We start from the raw sequence: 18746 nt of genomic DNA, 5'->3' as shown, positions 1-18746 counted from the left end.
TGTTGCACGTATGTATTTCCCGGGAAACTAAGCTGCAAGCAGGCATATGGTTGGATGAAAACCACACCTAAAAGCATAACAGCAAATTTCATTACAGCTAACAGCACTCGGCGAAGCTAACACGCGAAGTCAAGCTTGGTCAGGGCAGAGATTTATCCACGGGTGGTGCCAATGGTCATTACAGGTAGAAGTGCGAAGCAAAATTTATTAGCTCGAAATAATTTTCTCAACGGTCCTTCCGATAGCTAAACGGACTAATGATGTTGGTGGCATTGTGATTGCATGTGTGGCAATATATCGATCAATGTGGTCCGATATACTGATATGGGGTAACAAATTTTGTGTTCAGGACCGGATAATGTTGAACACCGATTCAGGGTAGATCTTACTGCTGTATTATTGGTTGGGATTTGTTATTTACTGCTTTATTTGTCAATTGAAACACAGTAACCAAAATCAATGAAATTGTTGATTGATTATTTCAGCTATTTATTTTTGAGACAAGAAAAAGTTCGCTAGAGTTATTTTCTATCAAACATACAAAAAATCATTTATATTTTGCTCACATCTGCAAATTTTTGATTGAATCAAGTTTTGTTTAAGATCTGTATCTGTAAACAGTAACACTAGTCAGTGATCTGATAAACCATTTTCTTGATAACATTGCGAGATGCAGCGCTTGTAAGAAAACTACTTGTTATGTCCATAATCAGTTCCAAAAGATTGTTATCATAAGCTTTGCCTTTTTAAAATTGATGAAGTTACAGTTAAAACAATATATGGCAATTGCAAATTTTCACCGAATGTTTTTCCACAACTTGAGGACAATAAAATGATCCTACTTCTCGAACTTCAAAAACTCCTAGAAGTATGATTACTTCTGAAACATTTAGACATGAAATTCGAAGAACTTCGGTTTTCGTTAAATTGCTGCGTTTTAAAAAATCTACACATACAAGATCAAGTATTCTAACATAAATATACAATTTACAATAGCATTACCTTTGAGTTTTATAATAATATTTTATTGTTTTAATATCTATTCACCATCTGTTTTAGTGCCAGGTTCAAATAACATTTTTTATTAAATTTCTTCGGTTTTTTTGAAGAATTATAGAATTACTTTTTAGTGCATATTTTTTTAAAGTGTACATTTGTATTGCTTTTTATCATCAAAATCATATTCTTGTGTTGAAATGGGGATTTATAATCCGAAACTTGAAGTGTTGTAAACATTGCCAAAAATTTGACAGAAACTGCTCGATATTTCTCTACATTATATACAACTTTTTCAATCCGGTAGAAGATGCTACAAGAACTCGTGTCTCAATGCATGAGCCGTGAGAAATTTTTTTTTACATTTTTTTTTTTTCTTCAGATCGTTTATTTGATATGGCACATAGCTTTAGCTCAGAGGTGCCAAAGTCTGTATTGTATTTTTTCGTACAATATAATTACAATTATTATTTAACATATATACATACACATACAAGGTTGGTGGGAGAGATAAAGAGTGGGGAATACATTTATGGTTAAACTATAGAAAATTTAAGGTTAGTGTTGAAAAAGGGAGCCGAATTACTGGCGGTTACTCCAGGTTAGTATGGAAAAAACAAATAGTTACATACACACTCAAACAATATACAACAACAAAAAACAGATAATAATAATGTAATAACTTCAAAGTCTTCGTGTAATCTTCGTTTCATTTTGGCTCAAAATTTCCGATGTGTGATTACCAAAAACCAATCAGTACGTCACCATATGGCATTTTGGGGAAAGGTGAACTGTAAAGGATGTAAATAAAGAAAAGCAGTAACTAGATTGATAAACCAATATTTTTCAGAAAGATGTAAATCGAGTACATATAAGTGCAATCGCGACTTGCTAGTACATCTCGCACCGGCACATTTGGTGGCCTACCTCGGGCCCAAAGGGAGTCTCTTAACTGTAATCTTGCGAAACGATTCAGGGCACATGACCACACAATATGCTCGATGTCGTGGTAACCATTGCCACAAGCGCAGATACCATTTTCAGCGAGGCCAATTCGCCAGAGATGCGTACCCAACTCGGAGTGATTAGACATAAGTCGGGACATCACACGAATGAAATCGCGACCCACTTTCATCCCCTCAAACCAAGGCTTCGTCGATACCTTTGGAATTATAGAGTATAGCCAACGTCCTAGGTCTCCATTGCTCCATGAAGCTTGCCAACTTTCGAGTGTCTTCTGACGAGAAATGCTGAAAAATTCGTTGAAGCAGATTGGTCTTTCGTAAATATCACCTTCCAATGCGCCCACTTTAGCCAATGAGTCTGCCTTTTCATTGCCCGGAATAGAGCAATGCGAAGGGACCCAGACTAACGATATTAAATAAGACCGCTCAGATAAAGCTCTTAAATGTTCCCTTATTTTCCCCAGGAAATATGGGGGATACTTTCCTGGTTTCATCGCCCGGAGAGCTTCTATTGAGCTTAGACTGTCCGTGACGATGAAGTAATGGTCTTTGGGCAAGGTTTCAATGATCTCGAGGGTGTACTGAATAGCAGCTAATTCTGCGACGTAAACTGAAGCCGGATCACTGAGTTTGTAAGAAGCGGTGATGTTCTGATTGAAGATTCCAAAGCCAGTGGACCTGTTGATGTTTGATCCGTCAGTGTAAAACATCTTTTCACAGTTGACTGTTCTGAATTTGTTATTAAAAATATTTGGGGCCACTTGAGGGTGTACGTGATCCGGGATTCCACGAATTTCTTCTTTCATGGATGTATCGAAAAACACAGTAGAATTAGAAGTATCCAAGAAATGAGCACGGTTTGGAATATATGAAGAAGGATTGATATTTTGAGCCATGAAATTAAAGTACAAGGACATGAAACGGGTCTGAGAATTGAGCTCGATAAGCCTTTCGAAGTTTTCAATCACCATCGGATTCAAGATGTCGCATCGGATTAGCAATCGATATGAGAGATCCCAGAATCGATTTTTCAACGGTAAGACGCCCGCGAGCACTTCGAGACTCATCGTGTGAGTCGACTGCATGCAACCTAAGGCAATACGCAAACAACGATACTGAATTCTTTCCAGTTTAATGAAATGGGTGTTCGCGGCGGATCGGAAGCAGAAGCATCCATATTCCATTACAGACAGTACCGTTGTTTTGTACAGCCTTATTAAGTCTCCTGGGTGAGCTCCCCACCAAGTTCCAGTTATTGTACGAAGAAAATTTATTCTCTGCTGGCATTTTTGTTTCAGATACCTAATGTGACATCCCCAGGTTCCCTTGGAGTCGAACCAGACCCCGAGATATTTAAATGTGAAGACCTGAGCTATGGTTTCACCCCTTAGTTGAAGCTGTAATTGTGCTGGTTCTCGCTTCCTTGAAAATACAACCAACTCAGTTTTCTCCGTAGAGAACTCGATACCCATCTGAAGAGCCCATGATGACAAGTTGTCGAGAGTATCTTGTAATGGTCCTTGAAGATCGGCAGCTTTGGGTCCTATAATAGACACAACGCTGTCGTCGGCAAGTTGTCTTAGCGTGCAAGATGTATTGATACATTCATCAATGTTGTTCACGTAAAAATTGTATAAAAGGGGGCTTAAGCATGAGCCCTGAGGAAGACCCATGTAACTGAATCGTATTGTCGACAAATCACCATGCGCGAAATACATGTGTTTCTCGGACAATAGATTATACAAAAAGTTATTCAAAACTGGCGAAAGACCATGCTGATGCAACTTCTCAGACAGGATATTTATAGAAACTGAGTCGAAAGCCCCCTTGATATCTAGGAAAACTGATGCCATTTGTTCTTTACGAGTAAATGCCATTTGAATTTCTGTTGAGAGCAACGCAAGACAATCGTTCGTTCCTTTCCCCTTGCGGAAGCCAAATTGTGTATCTGAAAGCAAACCATTAGTCTCGGCCCAATTGTCTAGGCGAAATAGAATCATTTTTTCGAACAATTTTCGGATACAGGAAAGCATAGCAATCGGCCTATACGAATTGTGATCGGAGGCTGGTTTCCCTGGTTTTTGAATGGCGATCACTCTCACTTGTCTCCAGTCGTGTGGTACAATATTACCCTCTATGAACTCGTTGAATAAATTCAGCAAGCGTCTTTTGGCGGTGTCAGGCAGATTCTTCAACAAGTTGAATTTGATTCTGTCTAGCCCCGGAGCTTTATTGTTACATGACAGGAGCGCAAGTGAGAACTCTACCATTGAAAACGATGTGTCGTTCCTGTTTGATGACGTGACGTGGGTGATCTTCAGCTCCGGAACAGAGTCAGGACATACTTTTTTAGCGAAATCGAATATCCAGCGGTGAGAATATTCCTCATTTTCGTTCGTGGTATTATGGTTGCGCATTCGTCGGGCCGTATTCCAAAGAGTGCTCATTGATGTTTCTCTCGACAATCCCTCTACGAACCGACGCCAATAACCGCGTTTCTTAGCTTTAATTATGCTTTTCATTTTAAAATCTAACGACGCGTATTTTCGATAGTTATCTGGTGTTCCATTTTTTCTAAACGCGATGAAAGCTGAAGTTTTTTCTACTTTCAGCTCTGAGCACTCTTTGTCCCACCACGGGTTGGGAGGATGGATGTAAGTTTTCGCGCCGGGTACACGTTTGGTCTGAGATTGAATCGCGGTATCGAGAATCAAGTCAGCCAGAAATGTGTACTCTTCCTCCGGAGGAAGTTCTTGTGTTGTAGCTAGTTTCTCAGATATCGAATTTGCGTAGTATTTCCAATCAATATTTCGTGTGAGGTCATACGAAACATTTTTTTTACATTTCTTCGCTCCACTTCATACTCTGAGTATTTCACGTTCCTTAAAAAATAATTCTGTATAAAATGTTCAAAACGACGAATGTAACAATGCGAGATTCTCTTTGTTTACTTTCTCTTTCGATTATTACGGTACTCTTAGCAATCCTTCTCCAAAATTATTTACCGATAATAATAACTGAAGCTATCATCTTTTAATCTGCACTGAAGAAATTACCGAAAAAAACAGGTATATTTCGCAATAATCGCATTCACATACATTTCCATACACATAAATTATACAAAGGTTATATGCACATAGTTAGAGTAAGCGGTAAAATAGTGAAATGATTCTATCGCAATTATCAACTGCCCACATAGAATCGGATCGCGAAACGAGAATAAGCGACCGATTGTCGCTTCAGAGAGAATCCCCACAGCAGCGTGCTAACTCGTGATGCTCAGGCAGGTCATTGAGAGAAATTCGCTCTCGCACTAGTGTCCATTCTATGTTAAATGAACCATGCCGGTTTTTTGTTGCTGCGATGATTTCCGTCTCTCTTTGATGGCCTTGATTGAATCGTGTGAAGGGTTAGTAGAGAGCGTTCTTTGATACGATAAAAGCCATTCTTGGTTGTAAATGTCTGAATTTGTTTAACTATTACTAATTCATTTCTAAAAAGTATGAAATTGATTTAATTTTAAATATATAGTGTTAGACCAATTTTAAACTGAATATTACAAAGAAAAAATAAAGATTTTTTAGAATTTTGTTCAAAGGCTATAGCAGGATAAGCATGTGAAATCTGCCCCCAAAGGGAATTCATATTGTCATACCACATTCGAAAGGTCATAGGCTGGAAACAATTTTCTCAAAGTTTCAACCCTTTAACTGCCATATTGACGGAGCTAGGGTGGTTCTATTGATTTTTATTTTATTTGATTTTTGAAGAAACTGCTCCTCCGAAAAATTTGAAAAAAATCAGGTATGTTTAAGGTATTATGGGGATGCTGCACAATTTTTTTCAAAATTTTTGAATATGTATTTCTTTCATTAAAAAATACTAGAAAATTTTGAAACATATTTTTTCTCTCTTCCAAATTTTGCACCACCCTGGATTTTTTAGTGATAAATAAAGAATTGTTGGACGTGTTAAAATGGTATGTTTTCATATTTTTTAAAAATGTGGACGACCAAAATATTTAAATAACAGTCGACCATGCGTTCCCATCAAATTCTGAGAGAAGGAAACGCATGGTGCTTTATCTTAGCAGTTTCTAGTAGTAGTCGACCATGCGTTCCCATAAAGTTCTCTTAAAGGGAAACGCATGGTGTTTTGTTCTAGTAGTTTATGATGCAACTCAAGCGCAGGGCTTAGAAATCAAAGTAACGAAAAGAAGGAAATGATTATCAACCTTTGCATAATACATACACGATCATACTTCGGGTACAACTTAGAAAGCTACAAAGCAAGAACTTACTGGTATGTGGTTCATATATGAATGGTAGTAATATATGAACGTTGCGAGTATCACACATATGCAGTTCGGTTACGGCAGTCAAGAACTAGAGCGAGTGACTGTATATAATTCGATGATTCGATAGTGTTTCATGAAATGGTCAAATCGTTTTGCACTGTTGGGTCTCGTACAACGCGGTTTTCTTTTTGCCAGCTCTGTACATTTCACTAAATACATAGCGAGTTGAAACATCAGTGAATTTAATTTTTTCTTTTTTTATAATGGTGTCAAACAAAAGTGGCCACTGATGAAGGTTGGAATCGATTTCTTAGAATTGTTTTTCCATAAATACGTTTATTTCTTAAGGCAATTTACATAAGTTGTTCTTCGCCGTAGCATCACTTTTACATAGAATTCTTATCCTAATATAATACTAATATAGTCACATCAATTTGAGTTTAATAAAGCATATTTTTCTTATTTTTTAAATATCATATTATCTAAACCAAACGATGAACTGCTATAAATTTTAAAATAAGCTGAAATTTTTATACATTTTGTGGTTGATTTCATAACCCACTTGGAGTTTTTTTTATCAGCACATCATTTTTAATACAATTTTGCTATTAGATGAACTAATGGACGCAGTAGGAGTCAGAACTAAGACTCAAAAGGGTCAATTATTAAATTGATACTTTAATTGTCTTTATGAAATGATTAAAAAGTTTCATGCAAGAAAGGTCACGAAAAAATTTCTGTAAATTATTGACTGTATTTTTCATTTAAATAGGAAATGGGATAAAAATGTTATAAAAATACATTGCTGTTTCAATGCACACATTTTCTCTCTGATTATTTTCGTTTATTCTATAGAATTATCATCGTCACTTGGTAGCTGTTCTGATTTAAGCATTTCTGACAATATTTTCGCCGGTCTTACAATTCTGGATAAAAACCGAGCATAAGGAAAGGTAGTGAATAATGGCGGCCTCGTGTGAACAGCAATCAACAGTTCTATTGCCAATAACGCATTCACAGCAACGGCGCCGGATTCCCAAATATCCAGTCGAATTTGTAGTGTACTCGATATAGTACTTGTAAGCTTTTAAAAATGAGACTTATTACCGGCCCGAATAGCTTTTCTGTGATCTGTGTGTCTCAATTGGGTCATCTCGTGATAAAGCTTTAAATCCAAAATTACTTGGCAGAACATCCTTTTCAAAAGCTTCTATTCCAGAGCTACGATATTCCGATACTTGTTGCTCTCGTTCTCGGATTGATAATATTATCTTATTAGAACTTTCCGTTCGCAATTTGAACAAAATTATTAAACCTGTAAAATCCTGGAAGCGTTCCTCTGAGAGTGAAAATCACTTACTGAGTTAATTATGTATTCTCAGATATTTTCTGGAAAATATGGAGCTTTCAACACAATATACCCAAGAATTAAAGAGATCGATTCAGCGAATCAAGTTTTTAATAGACATGGTCGATAAATGCTTGATTTGAAATTATGCAAAGGTTATAACTCAAAAACGAAAAATAACGCATCACTATTTTTTTTATATCTGTTGTTGTTTCAAATTTTAGAATAAATATAAAAATATATAGCGCTATCAGTCTACAAACCATGAAAATCATCATGAAGATATTCGATTGACGTTTTCAAACACAAAATTCCAACTTTATCTTTATCACACATTTTTCCAGAAAACTATAGACATCCCTCGATAACATATCTTTATGATAACTTTTGACGCTGTAATGAAATCTTCATTCTTTCTTTCACTATTCTTTCATTACATCCATCAGCAACACATAAAAAACTGACACCCGCTCTAGTTCTTGACTGCCGTAACCGAACTGCATATGTGTGATACTCGCGACGTTCATATATTACTACCATTCATATATGAATCACATAACAGTAAGTTCTTGCTTTGTAGCTTTCTAGGTTGTACCCGAAGTATGATCGTGTATGTATTATGCAAAGGTTGAAACTCATTTCCTCCTTTTCGTTACTTTAATTTCTAAGCCCTGCGCTCGAGTTGCATAAACTACTAGAAAAAAGCACCATGCGTTTCCTTCTCTCAGAATTTGATGGGGACGCATGGTCGACTGTTATTAATTTTTTAGAAAAAAATCAAATTTTTTGGTCGTCCACATTTTTTAAAAATATGGAAACATACCACTTTAACATGTCCAAAAATTCTTTATTTATCACTAAAAAATCCAGGGTGGTGCAAAAATTGGAAGAGGGAAAAATATGTTTCAAAATTTTCTAATATTTTTTAATGAAAGAAATACATCTTCAAAATTTTGGAAAAAAAATTGTGAAGCATCCCCATAATGCCTTAAACATGCCTGATTTTTTTCAAATTTTTCGGAGAAGCAGTTTCTTCAAAAATCAAATAAAATAAAAATCAATAGAACCACCCTAGCTCCGTCAATATGGCAGTTAAAGGGTTGAAACTTTGAGAAAATTGTATACAGTCTATGATCTTTCGAATGTGGTATAACAATATGAATTCCCTTTGGGGGCAGATTTTACATGCTTATCCTGCTATAGCCTTTTAGGTAGTTTTGTAGAGTTCACCTTTTTCAATTTTCGAGCTAACACGATTTGAAGAAAACGTAAGTCATCGCCTTTTTAAAAATCAGTTTTGAGTCGAATCAATCTTTCTAATCCATGCATTAATTAATGGTTCGGCATACTGGGGACGTGTGCATAGTTTTATCCACTCGACACACAGAAACTCAAGCCACTCAATCTTAGGAAAATTGCACTTTGTCAAAATTTAAGTTTCAACTCATCCACTCATTTTTGGAGTTAAGGGACGAAGCTGACGAAGTTTCAATGGTTTTATGGAAAATATGAAGAAAAACAAAAGGATATTCGCTCATTCAGTAAAAACCATTCAAGCGAAGAGGTTGTGTTTCGATTGTACTGGCTCGTGAGTTAACGGCTGCTACCGAGACAATTCTAAGCTTCAGGTAGTTAAACTGCCCATAGCAAACGCAATATTCGGGGCGTTTCCCGACTGGAAAGCTAGCAACGAAGGCCATCCCGTTCATACGCACAGAGGTGTAGAGACACAGAGGTGCGAGAGCATAGAAGTGACGAGTCACAGAGGTGCCATCGCATAAAGGTGCGAAGACGAAGGGGTGCAAAGGCACAGAGGTGCTAAAGCAACCCAGTGCTGATCTACCAGGTACCAGAATTTGTACGCTGCGTAGGATCAAAAGAGACGGCATATATCGCGAGGTGCTACACTGCAAGCATCGCATTTGATCGCCACCAAGAGCAAAAGCACTGTACCTGGGGTCAGGTACAGCAAGTGCAGTGGTGTTCACAACGACGGCAGAGCAACTGAGATAGCAGTAAACGACAGAAGACTGCCAATTGGAAACAGCAAAAGACTGCCAATTGGAAATCGTTGGAAGAGCTTCACGTCGTTCTTCACGATAAAGGAACAGAGACATCAGCTACAAGGTAGATTTAATTTAATTTATTTCTTATTTCTTATATCTGAAATTTTACTAAACATAAGTTTTTATTTTGGTATTATTAATTTACAAAAAAAATTTAATGTAATGGATGATCTCATGGAAGATCATCCGAATCCGATTCCGGATACTAGTAAAAGTTTAAATACTCCGAGGGCTAAACATTATCCACAGGGTACCACTGGGCCATGGATAGTCTATCTTCGAAAAAAAGAAAAGATTTTAAACTTGATGCAAATTACAAAGGATTTGACATCACATTTCTCTGAAGTTAAAGAAATCTGTAAGGTTAATAGAGATAAAATTCGAGTTGTAGTTAACGACTTGAAACAGGCAAACGATATTGTAACCTGTAAATTATTTGCTATTGAATATCGAGTTTACATTCCATCGAAGGAGGTAGAAATTGACGGTGTTGTGACTGAAGCAAGTCTGACAGCAGATGATTTACTTAAAAATGGAGTTGGCCGTTTTAAAAACTCCATGCTTGAGGGAGTTAAGATACTCGAGTGCAAACAATTGTACTCAGCATCTATTGTCGATGGAAAAAAGTCTTATCGTCCCTCAGATTCGTTTCGCGTAACATTTGCCGGATCTGCATTGCCTAGCCATGTCTATATCGATAAAATTCGTCTTCCTGTTCGGCTTTTCGTACCGCATGTTATGAATTGCACGAACTGTAAAAAATTCGGACATACAGCTACTTACTGTAGTAATAAGTCCAAATGTATCAAATGTCAAGGGCCTCATAAGGATAATCTTTGCGATAAAGATGTTGAAAAATGTGTTTATTGTGGGGAAAGCCCTCATGATGATCTTTCAGTGTGCGCTGCATTTAAGCTGCGTAAAGACAAAATGAAGCTTTCTTTAAAAGCACGGTCTAAGCGCACATATGCAGAAATGCTCAAAACGGTCATACATGTCTCCCCTTTGGAAACCGAAAACGGTTTTTCAAATCTTGCGGAGCCAGAGGAATCTGACTCTGACGGAAATAGTGAAGATACCTCGTTTGTCACTCCTCAAGGGTCTGTTAAGAGGAGATTAACAAACCACAAAATACCAAAAAAGACACCTAAAATTATACCTTCAAAAAAAGATCCCCGTGTTAAAGCTAAAAAGCCAAATTTAAAACCAAAAACTGTGCCTCCTGGTTTGTCAAATTCACAAACCAATCCAGGAACTAGCTCAAGAAAAGACAATAATCCAGTGGGCTCCATTTCACATTCACCAACAGGATTACTGAAATTTTCGGAAATTGTAGAATGGATTTTCGCTGCATTCAATATTTCTGAACCTCTAAAGACCATCATAACAGCATTCCTTCCAATAGCTAGAACTTTTTTGAAACAGTTATCAGCTCAATGGCCAGCTCTTTCAGGTTTTGTATCATTTGATGGATAATTTATCATCCGCCGCAAATGATTCAATCACTGTCCTGCAGTGGAATTGTCGAAGCATCATGCCAAAACTTGATTCATTTAAAGTTTTGTTGCATAGTCAAAAATGTGATGTATTTGCTTTGTGCGAAACATGGCTTACATCAAACATAGCCTTAAATTTTAATGACTTTAACATTATACGTCTCGACAGAGACTCCCCGTATGGTGGAGTGCTTTTAGGAATTAAGAAATGTTATTCCTTTTATAGATTAAACATTCCTTCGACTTCTAGTATAGAAGTTGTTGCTTGTCAAATAAACATTAAAGGAAAGGACATTTGCATTGCTTCGGTATATATTCCTCCAAGAGCTCAAGTTGGACAACGACAGCTTAATGAAATTGTCGAAGCCCTTCCTGCTCCACGTTTGATTTTAGGAGATTTCAATTCGCACGGAATGATGTGGGGTTCCGTTTACAATGATAGCAGATCATCTCTAATATATAATATTTGCGACAATTTTAGCATGACGGTACTAAATATGGGTAGCATGACACGGATCCCAAGACCTCCTGCACGTCCAAGTGCATTAGATTTATCTCTTTGTTCGACTTCAATTCGACTAGATTGCACCTGGAAAGTATTTCCTGATTTACATGGTAGCGATCATTTACCAATCATCATCTCAATTAGCAGTAACAAAGGCATTGCTAATTCAGTTAATATTCCATATGATTTGACAAAAAATATTGACTGGATTAAATACCAAAGTAATATTTCAAGTGTCTTAACTTCAATGGAAGAGCTTCCCCCACTTGAAGAATATGACTTCCTCGTTTGTTCGATTCTGGAGGCCGCAGAACAAGCCCAAACCAAACGATTTCTTGGTCCATCGTCTAACAGAAGACCTCCAAATCCTTGGTGGGACAAAGAGTGCTCAGATGCTAAACACGCGAAACAAAATGCTTTCAAGACGTTTTTAAAACGAGGAGGAGGAACTCCTCAGAATTTTGAAAAATTCTTGGTTTTAGAAACCAAGTACAAGAACATACTTCGGGTTAAGAAATGCAGCTATTGGAGACATTTTGTGGAAGGTTTGTCAAGAGAAACCTCAATGAGCACTCTTTGGAATACGGCCAGACGAATGAGGAATCGTAACGTAGGAAATGAGAGTGAGGAGTACTCGAATCGATGGATATTTGATTTTGCGAGGAAAGTTTGTCCAGATTCCGTTCCTACGCATAGCATTGTTAGGGAGTCTTCTTCAAATGATGATTCCATTGATAGCCCCTTTTCAATGATGGAATTTTCCATAGCACTCATGTCTTGTAACAATAACGCTCCTGGATTGGACAGAATTAAATTCAACTTGGTGAAGAATCTGCCCGACCTCGCAAAAAGACGTTTGTTGGAATTGTTCAACAAGTTTCTTGAGCAAAATATTGTTCCACCTGACTGGAGACAAGTGAAAGTTATCGCCATTCAAAAGCCGGGGAAACCAGCTTCCAATCACAACTCATATAGACCCATTGCGATGTTGTCCTGCATCAGAAAATTGTTCGAAAAAATTATTCTACGACGTCTCGACACTTGGGTCGAGACGAACGGTTTGTTGTCAGATACTCAGTTTGGCTTCCGTAGAAATAAAGGGACGAATGATTGCCTTGCATTACTTTCGTCTGACATCCAAATTGCCTTCGCTCAAAAGCAACAAATGGCATCTGTATTTTTAGACATTAAAGGAGCATTTGATTCAGTTTCCATTGATGTTCTTTCAGACAAGCTCCACCAACATGGACTCCCAGCGGTTATAAATAATTATTTGCACAACCTTTTGTCAGAGAAACGCATGCATTTTTCACATGGCGATTTGGCAACAATCAGAATTAGCTACATGGGTCTCCCGCAAGGCTCATGCCTCAGTCCGCTCCTCTATAATTTTTACGTGAATGACATTGACAGCTGTCTAGTAACCCCATGTACACTAAGACAATTGGCAGATGATGGCGTGGTTTCAGTTACTGGATCCAAAGCTATTGATCTGCAAAAACCATTGCAAGATACCTTAGATAAATTGTCCGTTTGGGCTGTTCATCTTGGTATCGAATTCTCTGCGGAGAAAACAGAGCTGGTCGTCTTTTCAAAAAAGCATGATCCCGCGCAACTTCAGCTTCATATGATGGGAAGAATAATCGAACAGGTTTTGACTTTCAAATACCTCGGGGTGTGGTTTGATTCCAAATGCACGTGGGGAGGACACATTAGGTATCTGATAACGAAATGCCAACAAAGAGTAAATTTTCTTCGAACAATAACAGGGTCTTGGTGGGGTGCTCATCCGCAAGATCTAATAAAATTGTATCAGACAACGATACTTTCAGTGATGGAATATGGATGCGTTTGTTTTCGTTCCGCTGCAAATTCTCATATTATCAAACTTGAGCGAATTCAGTACCGTTGTTTGCGAATTGCTTTAGGCTGCATGCATTCGACACATACAATGAGTCTTGAAGTTCTGGCGGGAGTTCTTCCATTAAAAGATCGATTTTGGGAGCTTTCATCACGCCTGCTAATAAGATGTGATGTGCTGAATCCCATGGTAATTAATAATTTCGAACGACTAGTCGAGCTTCGATCTCAAACAAAATTCATGACAGTATATTTTAACCATATGTCACAGGAAATCAACCCTTCAAGATATATTCCTATCCGTGTCAGCCTCCTAAATGTACCTGACTCAACTTTATTTTTCGACACATCCATGCAGCGCGAAGTGCGTGGAATCCCGGACCACCTACGCTCTATGGAAATCCCAAAAATATTTTCAAGTAAGTTCAGGCATATTAACTCTGAGAAAATGTTTTACACGGACGGATCGCGAATGGAAGAAGCGACAGGGTTTGGTATGTTCAACAATAATGTTTCGGCCTCATTCAAGCTTCAAGAACCTGCATCTGTTTATATAGCAGAGTTAGCAGCAGTTCATTATAGCTTGAATGTAATCGTCACATTATCTCCAAACCATTATTTCCTCTTCACAGATAGTCTGAGTGCAATTGAAGCCATTCGCTCAAACGCTGCTGGCAAAAATGAACCGTTTTTCTTGGGTAAAATAAAACAGTGTCTGAACGACATATTGAATAATAATTATCTAATCACAATAGTTTGGGTTCCGGCTCATTGCTCCATTCCAGGCAATGAAAGAGCCGATATTTTAGCCAAACGTGGTGCTATTGAGGGTGAAATTTATGAGAGACCGATTGCTTTCAACGAATTCTATAGCGCGTCTCGCCAAAGAACACTTGCCAGCTGGCAAGCTTCTTGGGATAAAGATGATCTGGGTCGGTGGATGCACTCAATTATTCCTAAAATATCGACAAAGGCATGGTTCAGGGGACTGGATGTGAGTAGAGATTTCATTCGTGTGATGTCCAGACTCATGTCCAATCACTACACGTTAGATGCACATCTCCTTCGAATTGGACTTTCCGAGACTAATCATTGTGCTTGCGGCGAAGGTTACCGCGATATTGACCATGTTGTTTGGACATGCGTGGAGTTTCGTGATGTCAGATCTCAACTAATAAATTCCTTGCGTACCCAAGGTAGACTATCCAATGTCCCAGTTCGCGACATTCTTGCTTGTCGTGACCTTCCATACATGAAACTTCTTTATCATTTCATTAAATCCATTGGAGTTCCAATTTAAATTTTATTTTATGTTAAACTGTTTTCTCTTCCATGAGTTCAACCAATAGCCAACTATAGGATATTGAATATAAGTGGTGAACTGATACAAACAATCCTGAAATAGTTATAAGATCATGTACAAAATAAATGTATTTTATTTAATGTAATTAAAATAGCAACTCGCTTGATAAAAACAGTGTTTAGATTAACTAATGAGTACCAACATACTAATATGATATTCGAAATGTATTAGGTTTAAACTACTATGTATTGTGGATGCCACGGCGAAGAAAAACTTATGTATATTGCCTATGAAATAAACGTATTTATGAAAAAAAAAAAAAAAAAAAAGGATATTCGCTGATAAATACCATTGAATTGATTCAGATGTCGCTATAAAAAAAAAATGACACTAATCAAATTCAAATGCTGGTTTTCAGAATTAATTTTGAATTAAAGATGTGAATTAGTTGCTTAATGCATGTGCCACCTGTTGGGAAATGTCATGGTCTCACGTAACTCTTGGGTTTGTTGTGCAAACGTCAAGAAGCGTGGGCGAGCAAGTAACATTTGATAAAAGCTAACCTGTCAGAGTAAATATAATACGCTAACAGTATATCACATTGCATCGCTTTGCAACGCTTCGCGCTCACACTTAAATTCTTATCAGTTTGTAATAAAATGTGCAAATTGAATTCTCCTCACATGTATTACATCCCGAAAAGATATCTCCGTTCAAGCTTGACCTTCGTAAGCGGGAAGGATATCATTTTAACTTCCACTCACCTGCTCGGCCGACTGCTCCTCGATCAACATCTTCACTTCTAGGCCTTGTTTTGCTTCGAGAAAAGCTCGTCGTTGTTTCGCTTCAGCCAGAAAATAAAATAATAATCCAATAGTCGTTGCCGCAATCAGTAGTAGAATGTTGGCGATTTGCTGCAAAAAGATAAACCATATTAATCTAATTTTGGTTCACTTCTATGGGAGAATCGATATATTGAATTTAGTTTTTGCCCCAGAATAAACATTTCATTCATGTCACATTGTGATAAGATGAAATCTTTACGAGATTGAAAAGTTGCACGGCAATCCTTCACATACCTGTTCCCAAAAAAAGTTTTCCTTCTTGGCTAGCCCGATGATAGCGTTTATGTAGGTTGCGAACGACCCCAATCCTAGCAGAATGCCGGTGTATTTCAGTAGCACAGGGAGTGTGACGTACACTAAAAAATTTAACAGTATCGCCCAGCCGAGTGAATCTCTGGAAATAGAAATACATTATTTAGATGGAATATCCAAACAAATGTTTATTGTTTTAAGTTATTCATGAGCTGCAATTTGAGAATGGGTACATTAGGATAAAAATAGCTATGCCCACTATTGTATATTCTAGAAGCAAGAGTGGGATCGAGTAAACCCTTTGTTGCCTTTTTGAATTGAGATAGATATCCCATTGGGATCAAATTTTGAAATGTGAATGAGGAACAAAGTAAAGGAATTTTCTCACTGCCATCTAGACTTTTGCTAGCGTATGGCTCAGTAGTGTGTAAGAAAACAATGACAAACGTCATTTATACGGTCGTGAGCTCTTTGTTACAATTGTATCATTTGTATGCTAATGTGTGTTTAAGTAACCAATATATCTCCATCAGCACGAGGAATTGCACTGTTTCTTTTGGTTTCAATGAACAGATAAGGTGAACATTGCACCGTAAACAAAAAATAAAAAAAAACGTTGATCAAGCTGAAATCAAAAATAAATAAAGCATGCAATAACCCAACATGGTGTTCGTGTACACACATAATTCATGATAAGCTCAAACCGAAGTGAAACCGCTCATTGTGTTACCTCTAGCCGTGAAGCGATGTTGATAAACCCAGGTCACGATACAAAACCACAGTTCAACACCTGAGCTGTATAAGGCATGTAAGTGGCAATCATGGTTTTCAACACAGGGAACAACAATATTGCACGTTTATTTAAATTATTTTATCCAGTTTCTCAAAAAGATTCTCGACTGGATATTGAAGGTGATCATAGCTATTTAACGGATGAAAGAAGAATCTGATAATTTCATTAGAAGTATATAGGAATGTATCTAATTAGTTTTGTTGAGTGTAAACAAACTCAATGAACAATTTTAAATATTTTTCTTTATCACGATGTCTCCTCTTTTCGTGGGCAAAAGGCTTCCTTATTATTTTAGTATGCAAGGTCGTGAAGTTGGTTGAGTTTTCCTCCAATAATTTATCGTCAATATTTCTATCGGAAACGTCACTGTGGTTTTCCATCTCTATTATTGTTCTGGTGTTTGTACCAACTGTTGCTTGTAACAAGCGCCCCTTATTGTACACTTGCTGGAGTTGATTGTTCAGTCAGCGAGAATATTTTGCCGTCAGTTTTCGTATTATCAGTGTCGATTTCTGCGTGACGAACTGGAGTTGCTCACAGTCGATGTAGAGGATAGATGTCTTTTATTTGAATTTCTCCTCCCAAGGCATACCTTGAGCAGGTTGCCGACAATATTACTGTACAGAAATTTTCATTACGACCTATGTGCAAATGAGGATTCTCTTTATTTACTTTCGTAATGGAAATTCTATAATTCGTATTGAAAATTCTATACAGATTTTTTTAATTTTTATTGATTTGTTAGGAGCAGGGAAAAACATACTGAAGTTATTTTCAGTCAAACTTGCCCTCGAACAGGTAATCTCTTGCTTTAAAGGAAAGCTATCATCCAAATCAAACCTAATGCTTCTAGTTAGAAGACTAAAACTAATGATACAGTAATCTGCGGAACAGGAACATAACATTGTGTGACTAATATTGGTATGTGATTTTCGTAATTTCATTTTTTCAAAATAGAGAAGCTTTTATTTTTTACGCGATAGTATTGCAAATTTTTCTTCAGTTTCCTCGAAAAAGAGCTGTGAATCAAGACTTCCCGGGACTTCAATATAGGATATTGTTGAAACGTTCACTCGGGAAGTCAGTGAGTTTAGTGGTGCATCCGAGCATCTTGAAACCGGAACATACTGTGTCGCGCGCCAATAGTACCAATACTGAAATTTTTACTAACAAATATCCTTCTCCCGTGACACTTGTGGAGTGCGCAGTAGTATATACGGCCTCTAGTAACAACAAGTGTTGGACTAACATCCCTTCCCATTCCTTAGACGATCTACGTTCGGGCCTGGCCGGCGCCGGTACTGATCAATGAATTCTGGGATTACCAGAAGACGTACATTGAAGGATGATTTGCCAGTCCCAGGTCGAATCATCTAGAAATTCCCTGTACAATTTCATCTAATCCTGATCAGTGACGGAGTAGCAACCAGTGGTGGTCGCTCAAGCTCAAGCTCAACAGTGGCAATTTGATACCTGTATATCGGCACAGTGCGAAACGAAATTAAACCCAAACCGATATAATGATTCATATCACTTTCCGCGATACGACGTATGTCGCCATGAACTCAGTTCAACATTAGACCTGTGATTTTTCTGTCTGTTTGTTCAAGAATTACGCCAGAATTTTGATTTCTGAAAACCGACCTAAGTCATTGTCCGACAACGGTTCATTTCATACAAAGATTAGAAAAATGGCATCGATTCATGAGTCAAATTGAAAATTCTATGTTGTTTTTGTATTCGCGAGTGGGATTATTAAATTGCTCGAATGGTGGACGAAAGTTCTAGTTGACGATTAATAGTACTTTGAATAAAATTCGTTGTTCCTATTCTCTACAATAAAATCGTTAGTTCGGAAATATTTTTTTTTAATCTTACTTGTAAACCTAATAGCTTCGTAATTCCAATCTTGAAAGTAGAAAAAACAGAATATTTGTACCTTCATAATAAAGCGGAGCCGTATAAAGCGAAACTAACGAGGAAAAATTGTCTGGCAGCAGTACTGCTCATGGTGCGAATT

General features: G+C 37.4%; 1 protein-coding gene across 8 annotated transcripts in view; it reads right to left on the bottom strand.

Annotated features, from left to right (window-relative positions):
• LOC131431042 (adenylate cyclase type 3) overlaps positions 1-18746 on the bottom strand; it is a 110264-nt gene that overhangs the window by 43996 nt on the left and 47522 nt on the right. For all 8 annotated transcript variants that reach the window (XM_058596480.1, XM_058596476.1, XM_058596475.1 and 5 more), the window contains 2 exons: positions 15916-16075; positions 15601-15750 (listed from right to left, as the gene is read on the bottom strand). In XM_058596480.1, coding sequence (XP_058452463.1) covers positions 15601-15750; positions 15916-16075 — 310 coding nt within the window. The remainder of the gene's footprint in view (positions 1-15600; positions 15751-15915; positions 16076-18746) is intronic.

Source organism: Malaya genurostris, chromosome 2 (genome assembly GCF_030247185.1).
Source record: "Malaya genurostris strain Urasoe2022 chromosome 2, Malgen_1.1, whole genome shotgun sequence".
Classification (NCBI taxonomy): domain Eukaryota; kingdom Metazoa; phylum Arthropoda; class Insecta; order Diptera; family Culicidae; genus Malaya; species Malaya genurostris.
This window is presented reverse-complemented; position numbering and strand designations above follow the sequence as displayed.